The sequence below is a fragment of the Pecten maximus genome, chromosome 7 (assembly GCF_902652985.1).
Source record: "Pecten maximus chromosome 7, xPecMax1.1, whole genome shotgun sequence".
NCBI classification, from domain to species: domain Eukaryota; kingdom Metazoa; phylum Mollusca; class Bivalvia; order Pectinida; family Pectinidae; genus Pecten; species Pecten maximus.
In genome coordinates this window covers 17,589,695-17,606,962 of record NC_047021.1, presented here as the reverse complement: position 1 = coordinate 17,606,962, position 17,268 = coordinate 17,589,695, and the positions used below count along the sequence as shown (strand labels likewise).

The 17,268-nt window shown below is 39.0% G+C and overlaps 2 protein-coding genes across 2 annotated transcripts in view; one reads left to right on the top strand and one right to left on the bottom strand.

Moving 5' to 3' along the window:
- Positions 1-7,582, bottom strand: part of LOC117331793 (F-box/LRR-repeat protein 5-like) — an 85,275-nt gene extending 77,693 nt beyond the window's left edge. The window contains exons 1-3 of the mRNA XM_033890680.1: positions 7,454-7,582; positions 2,010-2,345; positions 725-860 (exon numbers count right to left, since the gene is read on the bottom strand). Coding sequence (XP_033746571.1) covers positions 725-860; positions 2,010-2,345; positions 7,454-7,543 — 562 coding nt within the window. The 5' untranslated portion in view covers positions 7,544-7,582. The remainder of the gene's footprint in view (positions 1-724; positions 861-2,009; positions 2,346-7,453) is intronic.
- Positions 7,583-7,599: 17 nt separating this feature from the next.
- LOC117331794 (protein ATP6V1FNB-like) lies at positions 7,600-9,104 on the top strand. The gene has a single exon (XM_033890681.1). It carries the CDS (start codon positions 7,722-7,724, stop codon positions 8,295-8,297), a length of 576 nt encoding a protein of 191 aa, XP_033746572.1. The 5' UTR covers positions 7,600-7,721; the 3' UTR covers positions 8,298-9,104.
- The last annotated feature ends 8,164 nt before the right edge of the window (positions 9,105-17,268 follow it).

The following is a 17,268-nucleotide window of genomic DNA, read 5'->3' as shown; positions in this document are numbered from 1 at the left end:
TCAACAAATTCCATTCCCATGCTTAATATCCTATAGGAATCTCAATGAATCACGATACTTATGGTATCGCCGATCAGTATTGTGATACGTATCGTATCGTGAGTTTGGTGGTGATTCTCAGCTCTAATCATCGCTCTCGTAGTCGTGGAGCTCAGCTCCTTTCACAGAACTGATGTCAGCCTCAGAAATCTCTTGTTACAATACTGCTGTCAATATCAAGATATTGCTCAACCTTGATAGTATTGATAGCAGGCAGGAGAAGTCGAAACTCGGCAAAGGAAGGTCGCCATCCGGGTCGTTGTCCATCTCAAGTTGATTGACAGTAAACCCCGCCTTCCCGAAGCACTTGTTGATAGGATGTGTCGACACCATATGACTCACCTACAAAGCCAGTCAATCACATCGCACACATTGACTCTGAAGTCTTTGGTACATCGGTACATAACAAACGTTATTAAAACTTACCTGTTACACTTCACTGACTCGGACAGTTCGTATTATTTGGGTTTAAAACAATACAATCAGTGTTCAACTGCATTTTCCTTGTAACTGATTCGTATTAAGTGGATAAACAATATAAGAATAATGATCACGGATTTAGTTTTCGTTCGTATTAAGGGAGCTTTTGTATTATCAGAGTTTTGTTAAGTGGGTTGGACTGTAAATATAGATATTTGAAGAACCCACCATAAGCATATGCTATTTACACTAATTAAATACCTACACATCAATTCCTCTTCCTTTAGTTTTCCTTCCTTATGTCCTGTGTTACCGGTAATTGAATGATGCATAAGAACCTCATTCTTGATGTCACACAGCTCATCATAGCTGAAGTACTCAATCAACATTGGCTGAAATATCTGCAACATGAATTAAAATGTAATCTTTTCATAATGAACTTCCAAAACACCTACAGAAACTTCAGGCCCTAATCAGTCATCTGAGTTCTGGTATGTATACTGATAGACTGTACATGTGTTTTGTTTTAAAACTGAGACCCTCTGTCATGACCTTGAAAGTATATAAAGATCTAGTTTATTTTAACAATCTTTGCTGGCCTTTATATCATTATGTTACTTAAAATTGCCTAATATCATGACACTGGGCCTCCTGGTAATTGAGAAGACATTAAAATATTTAAACACATTTGACCATTGACCTCAAAAGGTCAAGGTCATTCATTTGAACAAACTTGGTAGCCCTTCATCCCAGCATGCTACTGGCCCAATATAACTACCCTATGCCTATTGGTCATTGAGAAAAAGTTGTAAAAAGATCCAACCCCTCTGAACTTGAAAGTATGTCAAGCCCAAGGTCATTTATTTGAACAAAATGTGTAGTCCTTAATCCCAGCATTTTACTGGCCCAATATCATAATACTGGCCATCTTGGTTATTATGAAGTTGTTTAAAGATTTGAAAACAGTTTAAATACTTGATTTTTTTTTTTACACCCCTGGATTCCAGAATACAGGAAAATTCAGGATGAAATCTCACTGATCAATTATGATATTTTATGATAAATGTCGTTAGAATTCTTTCCAATCGATTAATTTTGGATTATAATCAATGATCGGCCAAACATTAATGATTTGGATTTTTATTGTTTTTAGGCAAGTTTTTTTTGCTTTTTTCTTCTTTTTATTTATAATTGATTTTTAAGGGGGAGAGGCAATTAAATTTTGATACAGGCATGTATTAATTTGTTATTATGGTAATGTGTATACAAACAATTTCATCATACAACACTTAAATCAGTTCATTAATGTCTACAAACACTACACGCAAATGCTCAGTTTATTTCAAATATGGCCTTTATTTATTTAATTAGAAATGATAAAGTTACCATTCCATATGTATCAATGTGTAGGTAGGATATTTTCATTAAGTCAATGTTGTCTGTCCTCTCTATCCAACAATCCAGATTGTATAATCAGTTGTATTTAACATGTATGTGCAGTATTATTATCGTATACTTTTATAAACAATACTGAACAGATTTAAACCTACCTCTTCCTCCTCCTCCATGTGAGGGAGGAAGCTGTTTGTAAACTCTTCCAGTGCAGTCCTAAGTTTGATCCCATAATTGATTCTATCAGCATCAGTCTTCTCAGTACACTTGTACCCATCCTGGAAGAGGTTCAGCATCTCTGTCAGTCTGTTGTCTGAATGACAGTTACAGACAGCATGGTTCTTTATAGACAGACACTTGAGTTTCTCTTTGAGTTTATTCATGATGAACTGATTCTCCACTTGCTCATGATTGTGGAACTCTTTAAAGGTGTTGCAAAGGTTTTCCAACAACGAAGTCAGGTGTCCAACATTAGTAAAGTTGATATCCGACACCTGAAATATTACAAATTTTTCATTTCAGTAAAATTTTCATAAGCTTTATTGTAGACATTTGCCTAAATAATCTCAAATTATAGATAAGAAAATGGTAGTACACCATAACCGTAATCTATACAAACCATTATATGTATTACAATTTAAATGTTATTAATTAATGCTAATTGCCTGAAATATAAAATCAGTCCTAGACACATGCAGAAACAGTACAAATACTAGATGATCAATGAAATGTAGTTAAAATATTTAAACATGAGAGTCATGGTCAACTTGTTGACAAACTGAAAGGGTTGAAAGACAATACATGTCCTAGCTCACTCCAGAAACAAACCCATGTTTAACATTAAAAATAAATGGAACATTATAATCTTTTACCAATGAGGATACAAATATTTATTTTCAGTGTTGATGTGAATGACAATGTAAAAAAACCTGATAATTCCTAAAGAAATCTCAACTCATAAAGTATAAGAATTAACTCTGCTGGGATTGTAATGTAGAAGGGAACAGTGCAGTACTGCCTCCACTGGGGACCGAACCTGTGACACTCAACTTAATTCTCTGCCACTCTACTGAATTACCTAAACAGACGTTCCCCCAAGCCCGCAGATAAAAGGCAGCTGTTTCACTTTATACACTATTTGCAATTAAAACCTGTCACACTACTCCACCCCCACCCCTCTTCCCAACTTTTCAAATGTGTTTGCCCCAAACACACATCAACCCAGGCTAGGTTCTACCTCTGTTATAAAATGTAGGTCTCTCATTCTCATATATATACAAGTAGAAACGTCAGCTAAGGACACTATCAAGGATGAAATGAAGCACACGAAAGAAAAGATGAGATTGTTCAGGACCTTAAAAACAACATCTTTGACCTTGTAGATGAACGAACCAAGGAGCTACAAGACCGGAAATTGAGAGAATTAAATATTATTCTATTCCATGTTCCTGAGAGCACCACACAAAGCAGCAAAGAAATAAAGGTGAATGATACGCGTGCATTTTCTGACCTCTGTATGGCCTTGGGTGATAGCATCCCTGAAACTGCGGCAAGTTATAGGATCGGGAGATATAACAAAGACTCCACTAGGCCCCTAGTGTAGGTGTTGAAGAACAAACAAGATCGCAAGCTACCCCTGGAGAATGCTCGATACATTAAGGAGAAGGTGCCTGACCGACTCAAGAAAGTAATTTTGACAAAAGATCTCATAAAACTACAGAGAGAGGAGAGGAAGACTAAATACTTAGCCAAAACGAAGGAGAGGCAGAAAGTCACTCAGTCAGAAATACCAGAAGAACCACCAATGAGATTAACAACCAAAAACAGGAAAGCACCCAAAGTTGTATCCTGTAGGAGTGACCTGCTGTTTCGGGATCGCCCCGCCACAGGTTCTCCTGTCAAACCATCAAACGGTACACCCAAAGGACAAGGCACTAAGGGTTTATTCCATAACAAACAAAGGTCAGCATATACGACAAATTTTATAAGTCCAATCAAGAGCCTATCGCCTCAAATAATGACGGTCAAAGCAGATGTGTACCACTACGCTCCACTCTTCCCATACATTGCTAGACCAGAGCAATGAAGATACCATGGCCTACGCCATTGACTCCGACGACAACCAATGTAACGGGGCGCTCGTCGAAAATAATTCATCCAGATAGGACGCTAGTTTTACCATTTTTAACTCTACAGCCACAAGTGTCGAAGTTGGGAGTACTAACAAAATCTCAGTAGCCTATACAAACTGCGATGTATTAACACCTACAAAGAAAGTTGAACTAGAAGAATTCATAGACAGAAACAACCCAGATGTCATATGTCTAACAGAAGTCCTACCAAAGATATCTTCTTACCAGTATGACTACCTGATATATCAACTGGACAATTACCATCTAATTAAAGCAAAAAACATGAGGAGAGGCTCAATTACCTTTACAAAAAGTGAAATCAACGCCGAGTACGTCGAAATTGATCCCCTTGTTGACCAAGTAGCCTGCAAAATAAGTCTCAAAAATTGCGACCAACTACTAATATGCAATATTTATAGGAGCCCAAACAACGCCGAGGATATTAGAGATATTGGAGACGATAGAACAATCCAACTTTTCACATGTTCTCATTGTTGGAGACCTAAATTATAAAGAAATAGACTGGAAACAGGAAAGACTAATGTTGGACATATACACCCTGCGCATAAATTCTTATCAAAGATCAAAGATTGCTACTTCACCCAACATGTATTACAACCAACACGCCACAGAGAAGAACAGAATAGCAATGTATTGGATCTCATCATAACCAATGAGGAGGGAATGATTGAAAACCTAATTTCCAACCCTAGCCTTGGACTCAGCGACCATGTTGTATTATCTTTTGACTTCATCGCTTACACAGAAACAACCCAAAATGATACAAATGCTCCTAGACTTAATTTCCCCAAAGGTGACTATACAGCTATTGCCAATAATCTAATGAAGATTGATATTGCCGAAATTGAGAACTCACCCAATACTGCAGAAGCATGGGAGATCTTTGAAAAATACTTTGCCCATGAAATACAAGAAAATGTTCCCGTGTTTAAAGACCACCAGAGAAAGTATAAAAAGCCATACATAAACAAGAGCTCTAAAGAAAAGATAAGGAGGAAAAATCAGATGTGGACAAAATATCTTCACTGTAAGACGACACATAACTATAATAATTTCAAGATAGCAAGAAACTGGGCCACTGAAGCTATCAGAAGGTCAAAATACACCTATGAAAAGGACTTGGCTGACAAGATCAAAACAAACCCGAAGCTATTCTGGAAATACGTCCAGTCGAAAACAAAAACGGCCTCCACTATTAGCAATATCGTAAAGCCAACTGAAGACATAGCAACAACACCAGAGGAAATAGCTAATACAATTAACAACTACTTTGCCAGTGTATTTGTCACCAATGCCCCTATGAATTCCACTCCAACCCTTAATGAGAGGACATACAACAGACGATTAGAAGACATAACAATAACAGAAGAAATTGTTGTCAAGGCCATCTCAAAAGTCAATCCAAATAAATCACCGGGGCCTGACAATATACATCCGATGTTGATGGTGAAGACTGCCCAAGAAACTAAACACTTCGAATTCCTTACCTCCATCTTTAATAAGTCAATCCAAGAAGGGAAACTCCCGGATGCTTGGAAAAAAGCAAATGTGTGTCCTATATTTAAAAAAGGCTTAAGGAAGGATCCCTGCAACTATAGACAGATTAGCTTAACTTCCGCACCTTGTAAGATCCTTCAGCGAATAGTCAGGGACAAGATAGTCAAACACATGGATAAAAATAACCTCTTCTCCAAAAAACAGTACGCTTTCCGTCTGGGCCGCTCCTGTGCTACCCAACTCCTTGAATCCATTGAAGATTGGATCTCGGCTATGGATGAGGGATGTAATATATTTAGACTTTAGCAAAGCTTCGACAAGGTCTCTCACAGCCTTTTGCTATACAAGATTGAGAAATATGGAATCAAAGGAAATACTCTCAACTGGATTAGGGACTTTCTAACCGGAACGGAAGTCCAGATCCAAAAAGTCCAATATGAAACAGACCTTGGAGTAAGAATAGATGACAAACTAAGTTTTTCCGAACAATCCAACTCATCAGCAGCAAAGGCTAACCAGATAATGTGAGTAATTTTCAGAACCTTCACTCACATGGACCCAGCAATATTTACCACACTATATAAAACCTTGGTGAGACCCCACCTGGAGTATTTGACAACTGTATGGTCTCGGTACCAACCCTCAAGGAATTACCCTATGAACGCCGTCTGAGGACATTAGGACTACCCACGCTGGAGTACAGTCGCAAACGTTGACCTGACCTGATTCAACTCTACAAAATTATAAATAACATTGATCACATAGATTCAAGCAGAATGTTTTGTCAACGCAATTACACAGCTACCAGAGGTAATGTCAACAAACTGTTCAAAAAGCAGTTCCACCTTAATACGAGTAAAAACACATTTCAAACTGTGTTGTCAATCTGATTACCAGATGATGTGGTGACCGCAAGAACTGTCAATAGTTTCAAGACCAAGCTCAATAGTCACTGGAAGAATAGCAATGTCAAGTTCTCCTAAATGGAAACAGAAGTGTAATCCCAGCATCCCAAGCTTTGCTGCCTGTACTGTGCATCTTTGTTACCTAAAGAACATTCTATAGATCATGTAGCCAAGTGCCGCTTATAGCAAGAGTACAGTGTTTTAACATTGTGTGAATAAGCCAATTATTGATTCTCTGTTTAAGTTGTGTGGGGATTGCTCCACCACTTGACAAATAACCAGAAATTAAACATCAATTTAACATTCATAAGTTAACAAACATTTGTATATATACCATTTACACTATAAGATACCCTCTATTTATGAATATATACCTACTAATAATATCTCAACTATTGATCTTTTAAATGTAAATAACATTTAGTAAACTGTGCGCGCGCAGCCGGGACTCAAAGTCAGTGTAGGGGGAAAAAGTTCCCAATTTCTACACCACCATGATGTTCAAATAATGATTGATGCCTCTATACAAGACAGAAGACTTATTTCGAGGCCTTTATACCAGTGAATTATATAAACTTGGAGTGGTCAATGGCACCATATGTAACAGGAGAACGAGTAGTGTGCTTCTACCCGAGATCAAACCTGCGACCCTCCTTTTGTGAAGCTAGGTGATATTTTTTATATGTAGAATCTACACTATTGTAATTTTAATCTAATAACGGTTATACAAAAATCTAAATTCGCGAACAATGAACTGTGCCTATCGGTGGTCAGATATTTGTCATATGCAAATTTGACTACAAATGATCTGTTCTTATTTCTGTAACTAACAAGACTGATAAAAACAGCCATTCATTGCTGTGATGATATATGTTTCTATTACAGAAGGACAACGTATATTCAGATATTACCAAGTGATGGATTAGATTCAAGCTTATTTTTCGTGTCATCATCTTCACATTATCATCTTCGATCTATATTTAACGTAACCGTCAACCAATATACATGTATTTTGTCAAACCATTATAACGTGACGGACGTGCGTACCATGTTTAAATATTTTTGCACTAATTCCTTCATTCTAGAATGAGGAATAGTGAAAACGTCCACCTCGTCAGGCCAAGACTTCGGCGCCATGTTGTGTTTTGATAGGAAGTATTAAATCTCGAAGAATCTCGTCGAACTCTCGTGTGACTGTGACGCGTCGTGTTGCTATGGTCGCTCGTGCGGTGTCGCGGCATATCAAAACTTTACAAGATTAGCGAGTCTTGTACAGCAGTTTCTTAACTTGAAGAATCCGGGCAAAACATACAAGATGGCCCGAAATTATCCTGCGAGTACGCAGATACAGAAGTTTTTAGAAGAATCATACAACAAGGAGCGTGATTCAAGGCTGGCATGGTACTTTAAAAAGACAGACAAGTCTAATTCAATGGCACAGTCCAAACAGTCGGAGGTTGCCAGAAGACAAATCCAAAACGCACCGAAACCAGCTGAGGATTTATTGAACAAATTACCAGCAGACAGAACACCACAGCGATTTAACAAGAAAAAGTCAAATTTCCAAGATGTTCCTTTAAGAGAGAACATTTCAGCCGAAATGTTGAATGTTGCAATGCACCCAGTTACTACAAATGTAAGGAATAAGCTGTACGACGGATTCACGAAAGAAGGAAAAGGTCGGTACCAATATCTATGTGACAGGTACAAGGAGAGTCCTGAGGACAAATTCCAATTCCCTCTACTTAGTTCCTGGGAATATGGATGGCGGTTGGGAGATGTTGTAAAGAAAAGTGAAATTAAGAAACCCCCATTTGGACGTACAAGGATAGTAGCAGATACCTTTTACACAAGGACTGGCATTCCTGGCAACCCCTGTGTCGATGTGTGAAGGTAACATTTAACTTATTAACAATGATTAATTTACTTTTGAATTAATTATGAAGTCTTCTGCAAAAGTATTAATGAGGAAAAACTAAAGCATTTTGTGATATCACTTGTGGAAAACAAACTGTGTCGTCGTTCGTCTTGTCTGTGACCGTGTTCTGGTGTACGTAACCAGCTTCAGTGAATAATACGATTGTTCCTGGTACCGCGCCATTATTGGTTTCGTTACGGATAACATGTGCCTGGAGAGAGGGGAACCTAAACGTATATATAGCTGTTGGATATAATTGTGATAAAATTGTGTTTTGTTTGTTGAACATCTTTAGGAGTGGAAACGTGTTTATTACTTTTTATAGCAATCAATTATTAATGGAATTTTTGATGTCTGTCAAATCTTATAAAAATCCACACCGTAAAATTATTTTTATTTGCTCAACGTAGCATCTTCTAGTATTTGTTTTGTGTATGGTAATATTGTTAATTATAATGCAATATGAAAATGTGTACATAATTATCATGTGTGAATATTATACTTTGAATTATATACATATCATAATGGATCAGAGAATATTCATCCAGTTCTCTTTTCAAACCCTTAATCAGTGCCGTCCGTCCAAAGCTGGCAGATTTTTGTCTTTATCCAATTGTAAATACTTGTACATAATGGTTTATTTGTACATACGAATGTTTATTGATGTAGAGTTATTTCTGGGCTTTAGTATAAATTAATGTATGTTTTATATGTATGTATCTATTACAGCTTCACACCAATTCAGGAAAACAAATCTTGCATAAAAACTGTAAAAAACAAGTTTTATTCTGTTTTCTTTTCATGCGTTACATTACTTACAGGTGTGTTCACCAATGACACACAATAATACATACAATATTCAATGCTGTACGTATACCCATGGGCTATATTGGAAGCACAATCAATTATTTAAAATGATACACTGGTATACACGCGATTGTGTATAGCTGCGTGATTTAGGTTTGAATGGGAACTATATGCCGATATCTTTGACCTGTTGGCGTCTTTCAATTTCCCACTCGATGGCATTGTGTTTAAAATAAGTCTACCTTCAAATTGAATTCACCGTTCATGTACTTAACTGTATTGAAGAACAGAATTCGTGTTTTAAAGATCGCCGATCGGGTTTAATTATTCATAGAATGATAAGAAAACTGTGCTGTGCAGTTTCTTTCTTGTGTGATTGACATTATCCTTGAAAAAAAAAGAGTTTACCCAGCAATCGATCAATGTCGTAGGTATACAGTATGTATGAAAAGGAAGACCTCGTCATAAAATCTATCATCATACATAGTATGCTGCATAACACGGTTTCTCGTATATTTCCGGACAATATATAAATATTTTTGTCGGGTTACATGTATTTTCCAATAGGTCCTTTGTGCGAATAACACTGAATGACTTTCAGTTTGCTTTGAAGAAGAATGACTATACTACCTACGGGTTTTTACACGGGGACTGAATGGGCTTCTGTAGGGTGCATAGTGATCCGACGTGTAGGTGCGATTGTATTACGTATGCATAGAAATGTCCGGTGTCGATTCAATATCCGCTAGACTGTGTTGTAATGTTGACTGCAGATCTGCATGCTACCTGTGTCAACTTGTTCCCGGATATATCACGTATGTAAACATAGATGTTTCATAGCTTATGCTGTCAAGAATTCCAACAACGACGATATGTCGATTTGCCAACCTTTCTATAAAAGGTCTCTTTTTGGTCAGTCGTTTTAGGCAGGTTTCTATCTACCCCCTATCCGACTTGGACACTGTCCGTCTATCGATAGATATAGACGATTAGTCGATAGTGTACCTGAACATGTATGGATTATTATTATTGATATTATTCATACTATTTTTTTAAGGAAGTATATTTCCTTAATGTTGATCTTGTATTAAATGTAGTCATGTCACAGAGTCTGTACCTTGTCGAAACAAGAAACGAAAAATTGTCAAGATATGCACACCATAGAGCTCTGCGACCGCCATCAAATGTTTTCTTTTAACCAATAATGACAGTAAAATGTTAAATTCATTTATATGGAGGGTGTACACAGGATGGATTAGAGAATATTGTCATAAGTAGTCGATAAATGGTTTCAGATTGTAATAAAAAATTTTCCCAAGCAAAATCGGATAACCATGTATTGGCTTTCATGTACAGGTATTTAACTTGCTTTAGTATGTATCGATCGAGAGGTTCGGTTAATTATTTACCTGCATATATCCAATAAATAAACACAGTGTACCTTGACAAGGGACTCGAGTACTGGTACAGCTAGTCCGTTCTATGTGTTTGGTTTGTGTATTCGCATAAGAAAGCACAAAATGGCCCGATCCTAATTAGGTATTGGAAAACGATTGAAAATAATTCCGTTATATTCTATATAATCTTTCAAATCAAATAGCGCTTAGGGGTATATATGTATAAAGTTTAGCTTTGTCATCAGTTTCCATACCAATTTAAACAGATATTTTGGTACGATGAACATCTTTTAACCCTTATGTAAGGTATAAAACAGCTCCGGTGACATCGATTGATAATCCCGAGTAGGGGATATTGTTTCTCCGATCTCCGGTAGGTTTTGTCTTCGAAAACAGTGACACCTAGTGGGAGAAATAGTACAATCAAGACATCATCAAGTTAGTCATGGACAGCAACATCAGGGACTGCAACATTTACCGAAACCATCGTGTTACTAAAATTCCAAATCCATTACCGACACCATATTTATTCTGGTCTCGACTACGTGTCTTAGACTAACACATATTGTGAATGTATAGCAAATAACGAACTACGGGACAATTAAAAACCCTTTTACTCACACCCTTGTGTTATTATGCAATGAATCGGATACACTTGGACCTATGTACGAACAGGAGTTTTGCGTCGGTTTAGAAAGCTTCCTTATAGAACTCGTTCCGCTTTACGTTAACTCGTATTTTGTGAACGGACGACTTGTACGTGTACGTACCTGGCTTGAGAACGCCACTCCTTTATATATATAATGTAGATATACTGACTTAATCGATTGTTGTATGATTAAGCGTGTCGTGCCAGGCTGCCATAATTTCCTTATGGTAATGACCCCAAAACAAAGGTGTATTGGTTATTGACAGGCCTGTCCGTAAACACCGGGGTATACACATAATGTCAATCGGGTTTTATAGTACCAACGCATGGACTTTATTACCCTAATGAAATCAATGTATAAACAATGGTAGACCGAGCGGCAGTTATGCATCTATACATAACGGCTTGGTGATGGAGCCAATATCACTGTTATTTGCCAATATTTCATGCCATAATGACATAAACAAATTGATAGTATATAGTGTTAGGGTCTGTTTAATGACATGTCTCAAATTCCAGAACATAATAACAACTCCAAATCTTGACACTGACACAGGGACGCGGATTTAAAAGATGGCATACCACTGACAACTTACATATCTTATAAACACCACCATATGAATCAAATGATAACATCGTCATCAAATGATCTCATATTAAAAAGAAAATTAATCGTAGGCGGAGCATGATATACGATATATGCACGAAATACTTGTAACATATACTGGGGTTTACATTTAGACGTTCTACTGTATTGTAGTGTGAGGATTAACGAGGTTCTACTGTATTGTAGTGTGAGGATTAACGAGGTTCTACTGTATTGTATTACGGGGATTAACGAGGTTCTACTGTATTGTAGTGTGGGGGATTAACGAGGCTCTACTGTATGGTAGTATGGTGATTAACGAGGTTCTACTGTATTGTAGTGTGGGGGATTAACGAGGTTCTACTGTATTGTAGTATGGGGATTAACGAGGCTCTACGGTATTGTAGTGTGGGGGATTAACGAGGCTCTGCTGTATTGTAGTGTGAGGATTAACGAGGTTCTACTGTATGGTAGTGTGGGGGATTAACGAGGCTCTGCTGTATTGTAGTGTGAGGATTAACGAGGTTCTACTGTATTGTAGTGTGGGGGATTAACGAGGCTCTACTGTATTGTAGTGTGGGGGATTAACGAGGTTCTACTGTATTGTAGTATGGGGGATTAACGAGGCTCTACTGTATTGTAGTGTGGGGGATTAACGATGTTCTACTGTATTGTAGTATGGGGGATTAACGAGGCTCTACTGTGTTGTAGTGTGAGGATTAACGAGGTTCTACTGTATTGTAGTGTGGGGGATTAACAAGGCTCTACTGTATTGTAGTGTGAGGATTAACGAGGTTCTACTGTATTGTAGTGTGAGGATTCACGAGGTGCTACTGTATTGTAGTGTGAGGATTAACGAGGTTCTACTGTATTGTAGTGTGAGGATTAACGAGGTTCTACTGTATTGTAGTATGAGGATTAACGAGGTTCTACTGTATTGTAGTGTGAGGATTAACGAGGTTCTACTGTATTGTAGTGTGGGGGATTAACGAGGCTCTACTGTATTGTAGTGTGAGGATTAACGAGGTTCTACTGTATTGTAGTATGGGGATTAACGAGGCTCTACTGTATTGTAGTGTGAGGATTAACGAGGCTCTACTGTATTGTAGTGTGGGGGATTAACGAGGTTCTACTGTATTGTAGTACGGGGATTAACGAGGTTCTACTGTATTGTAGTGTGGGGGATTAACGAGGCTCTACTGTATGGTAGTATGGTGATTAACGAGGTTCTACTGTATTGTAGTGTGGGGGATTAACGAGGTTCTACTGTATTGTAGTGTGAGGATTAACGAGGTTCTACTGTATTGTAGTACGGGGATTAACGAGGTTCTACTGTATTGTAGTGTGGGGGATTAACGAGGCTCTACTGTATGGTAGTATGGTGATTAACGAGGTTCTACTGTATTGTAGTGTGGGGGATTAACGAGGTTCTACTGTATTGTAGTATGGGGATTAACGAGGCTCTACGGTATTGTAGTGTGGGGGATTAACGAGGCTCTGCTGTATTGTAGTGTGAGGATTAACGAGGTTCTACTGTATGGTAGTGTGGGGGATTAACGAGGCTCTGCTGTATTGTAGTGTGAGGATTAACGAGGTTCTACTGTATTGTAGTGTGGGGGATTAACGAGGCTCTACTGTATTGTAGTGTGGGGGATTAACGAGGTTCTACTGTATTGTAGTATGGGGGATTAACGAGGCTCTACTGTATTGTAGTGTGGGGGATTAACGATGTTCTACTGTATTGTAGTATGGGGAATTAACGAGGCTCTACTGTGTTGTAGTGTGAGGATTAACGAGGTTCTACTGTATTGTAGTGTGGGGGATTAACAAGGCTCTACTGTATTGTAGTGTGAGGATTAACGAGGTTCTACTGTATTGTAGTGTGAGGATTCACGAGGTGCTACTGTATTGTAGTGTGAGGATTAACGAGGTTCTACTGTATTGTAGTGTGAGGATTAACGAGGTTCTACTGTATTGTAGTATGAGGATTAACGAGGTTCTACTGTATTGTAGTGTGAGGATTAACGAGGTTCTACTGTATTGTAGTGTGGGGGATTAACGAGGCTCTACTGTATTGTAGTGTGAGGATTAACGAGGTTCTACTGTATTGTAGTATGGGGATTAACGAGGCTCTACTGTATTGTAGTGTGAGGATTAACGAGGCTCTACTGTATTGTAGTGTGGGGGATTAACGAGGCTCTACTGTATTGTAGTGTGGGGGATTAACGAGGCTCTACTGTATTGTAGTATGGGGATTAACGAGGCTCTACTGTATTGTAGAGTGGGGGATTAACGAGGCTCTACTGTATTGTAGTGTGGGGGATTAACGAGGCACTACTGTATTGTAGTGTGGGGGATTAACGAGGCTCTAATGTATTGTAGTATGGGGATTAACGAGGCTCTACTGTATGGTAGAGTGGGGGATTAACGAGGCTCTACTGTATAGTAGTTTGGGGGATTAACGAGGCTCTACTGTATTGTAGTGTGGGGGATTAACGAGGCTCTACTGTATTGTAGTATGGGGATTAACGAGGCTCTACTGTATTGTAGAGTGGGGGATTAACGAGGCTCTACTGTATTGTAGTGTGAGGGATTAACGAGGCTCTACTGTATTGTAGTGTGAGGATTAACGAGGCTCTACTGTATTGTAGTGTGGGGGATTAACGATGTTCTACTGTATTGTAGTATGGGGGATTAACGAGGCTCTACTGTATAGTAGTTTGGGGGATTAACGAGGCTCTACTGTATTGTAGTATGGGGATTAACGAGGCTCTACTGTATTGTAGAGTGGGGGATTAACGAGGCTCTACTGTATGGTAGTATGGTGATTAACGAGGTTCTACTGTATTGTAGTGTGGGGGATTAACGAGGTTCTACTGTATTGTAGTGTGAGGATTAACGAGGTTCTACTGTATTGTAGTACGGGGATTAACGAGGTTCTACTGTATTGTAGTGTGGGGGATTAACGAGGCTCTACTGTATGGTAGTATGGTGATTAACGAGGTTCTACTGTATTGTAGTGTGGGGGATTAACGAGGTTCTACTGTATTGTAGTATGGGGATTAACGAGGCTCTACGGTATTGTAGTGTGGGGGATTAACGAGGCTCTGCTGTATTGTAGTGTGAGGATTAACGAGGTTCTACTGTATGGTAGTGTGGGGGATTAACGAGGCTCTGCTGTATTGTAGTGTGAGGATTAACGAGGTTCTACTGTATTGTAGTGTGGGGGATTAACGAGGCTCTACTGTATTGTAGTGTGGGGGATTAACGAGGTTCTACTGTATTGTAGTATGGGGGATTAACGAGGCTCTACTGTATTGTAGTGTGGGGGATTAACGATGTTCTACTGTATTGTAGTATGGGGGATTAACGAGGCTCTACTGTGTTGTAGTGTGAGGATTAACGAGGTTCTACTGTATTGTAGTGTGGGGGATTAACAAGGCTCTACTGTATTGTAGTGTGAGGATTAACGAGGTTCTACTGTATTGTAGTGTGAGGATTCACGAGGTGCTACTGTATTGTAGTGTGAGGATTAACGAGGTTCTACTGTATTGTAGTGTGAGGATTAACGAGGTTCTACTGTATTGTAGTATGAGGATTAACGAGGTTCTACTGTATTGTAGTGTGAGGATTAACGAGGTTCTACTGTATTGTAGTGTGGGGGATTAACGAGGCTCTACTGTATTGTAGTGTGAGGATTAACGAGGTTCTACTGTATTGTAGTATGGGGATTAACGAGGCTCTACTGTATTGTAGAGTGGGGGATTAACGAGGCTCTACTGTATAGTAGTGTGGGGGATTAACGATGCTCTACTATATTGTAGCATGGGGATTAACGAGGCTCTACTGTATTGTAGTGTGGGGGATTAACGAGGCTCTACTATATTGTAGAATGGGGATTAACGAGGCTCTACTGTATTGTAGTGTGGGGGATTAACGATGCTCTACTGTATTGCAGTGTGAGGGATTAACGAGGCTCTACTGTATTGTAGTGTGAGGATTAACGAGGCTCTACTGTATTGTAGTGTGGGGGATTAACGATGTTCTACTGTATTGTAGTATGGGGGATTAACGAGGCTCTACTGTATAGTAGTTTCGGGGATTAACGAGGCTCTACTGTATTGTAGTATGGGGATTAATGAGGCTCTACTGTATTGTAGAGTGGGGGATTAACGAGGCTCTACTGTATAGTAGTGCGGGGGATTAACGATGCTCTACTATATTGTAGTATGGGGATTAACGAGGCTCTACAGTATTGTAGTGTGGGGGATTAACGAGGCTCTACTGTATTGTAGTATGGGGATTAACGAGGCTCTACTGTATTGTAGTGTGGGGGATTAACGAGGTTCTACTGTATTGTAGTATGGGGATTAACGAGGCTCTACTGTATTGTAGTGTGGGGGATTAACGAGGCTCTAATGTATTGTAGTGTGGGGGATTAACGATGTTCTACTGTATTGTAGTATGGGGGATTAACGAGGCTCTACTGTATAGTAGTTTGGGGGATTAACGATGCTCTATTATATTGTAGAATGGGGATTAACGAGGCTCTACTGTATTGTAGAGTGGGGGATTAACGAGGCTCTACTGTATTGTAGTGTGAGGGATTAACGAGGCTCTACTGTATTGTAGTGTGAGGATTAACGAGGCTCTACTGTATTGTAGTGTGGGGGATTAACGATGTTCTACTGTATTGTAGTATGGGGGATTAACGAGGCTCTACTGTATAGTAGTTTGGGGGATTAACGAGGCTCTACTGTATTGTAGTATGGGGATTAACGAGGCTCTACTGTATTGTAGAGTGGGGGATTAACGAGGCTCTACTGTATAGTAGTGTGGGGGATTAACGATGCTCTACTATATTGTAGTATGGGGATTAACGAGGCTCTACTGTATTGTAGTGTGGGGGATTAACGAGGCTCTACTATATTGTAGAATGGGGATTAACGAGGCTCTACTGTATTGTAGTGTGGGGGATTAACGATGCTCTACTGTATTGCAGTGTGAGGGATTAACGAGGCTCTACTGTATTGTAGTGTGAGGATTAACGAGGCTCTACTGTATTGTAGTGTGGGGGATTAACGATGTTCTACTGTATTGTAGTATGGGGGATTAACGAGGCTCTACTGTATAGTAGTTTCGGGGATTAACGAGGCTCTACTGTATTGTAGTATGGGGATTAATGAGGCTCTACTGTATTGTAGAGTGGGGGATTAACGAGGCTCTACTGTATAGTAGTGCGGGGGATTAACGATGCTCTACTATATTGTAGTATGGGGATTAACGAGGCTCTACAGTATTGTAGTGTGGGGGATTAACGAGGCTCTACTGTATTGTAGTATGGGGATTAACGAGGCTCTACTGTATTGTAGTGTGGGGGATTAACGAGGTTCTACTGTATTGTAGTATGGGGATTAACGAGGCTCTACTGTATTGTAGTGTGGGGGATTAACGAGGCTCTAATGTATTGTAGTGTGGGGGATTAACGATGTTCTACTGTATTGT

Coding starts and splice junctions, on each gene's coding strand:
- LOC117331794 (XM_033890681.1), top strand. CDS start 7,722: ATGGCCCGAAATTATCCTGCGAGTACGCAGATACAGAAGTTTTTAGAA.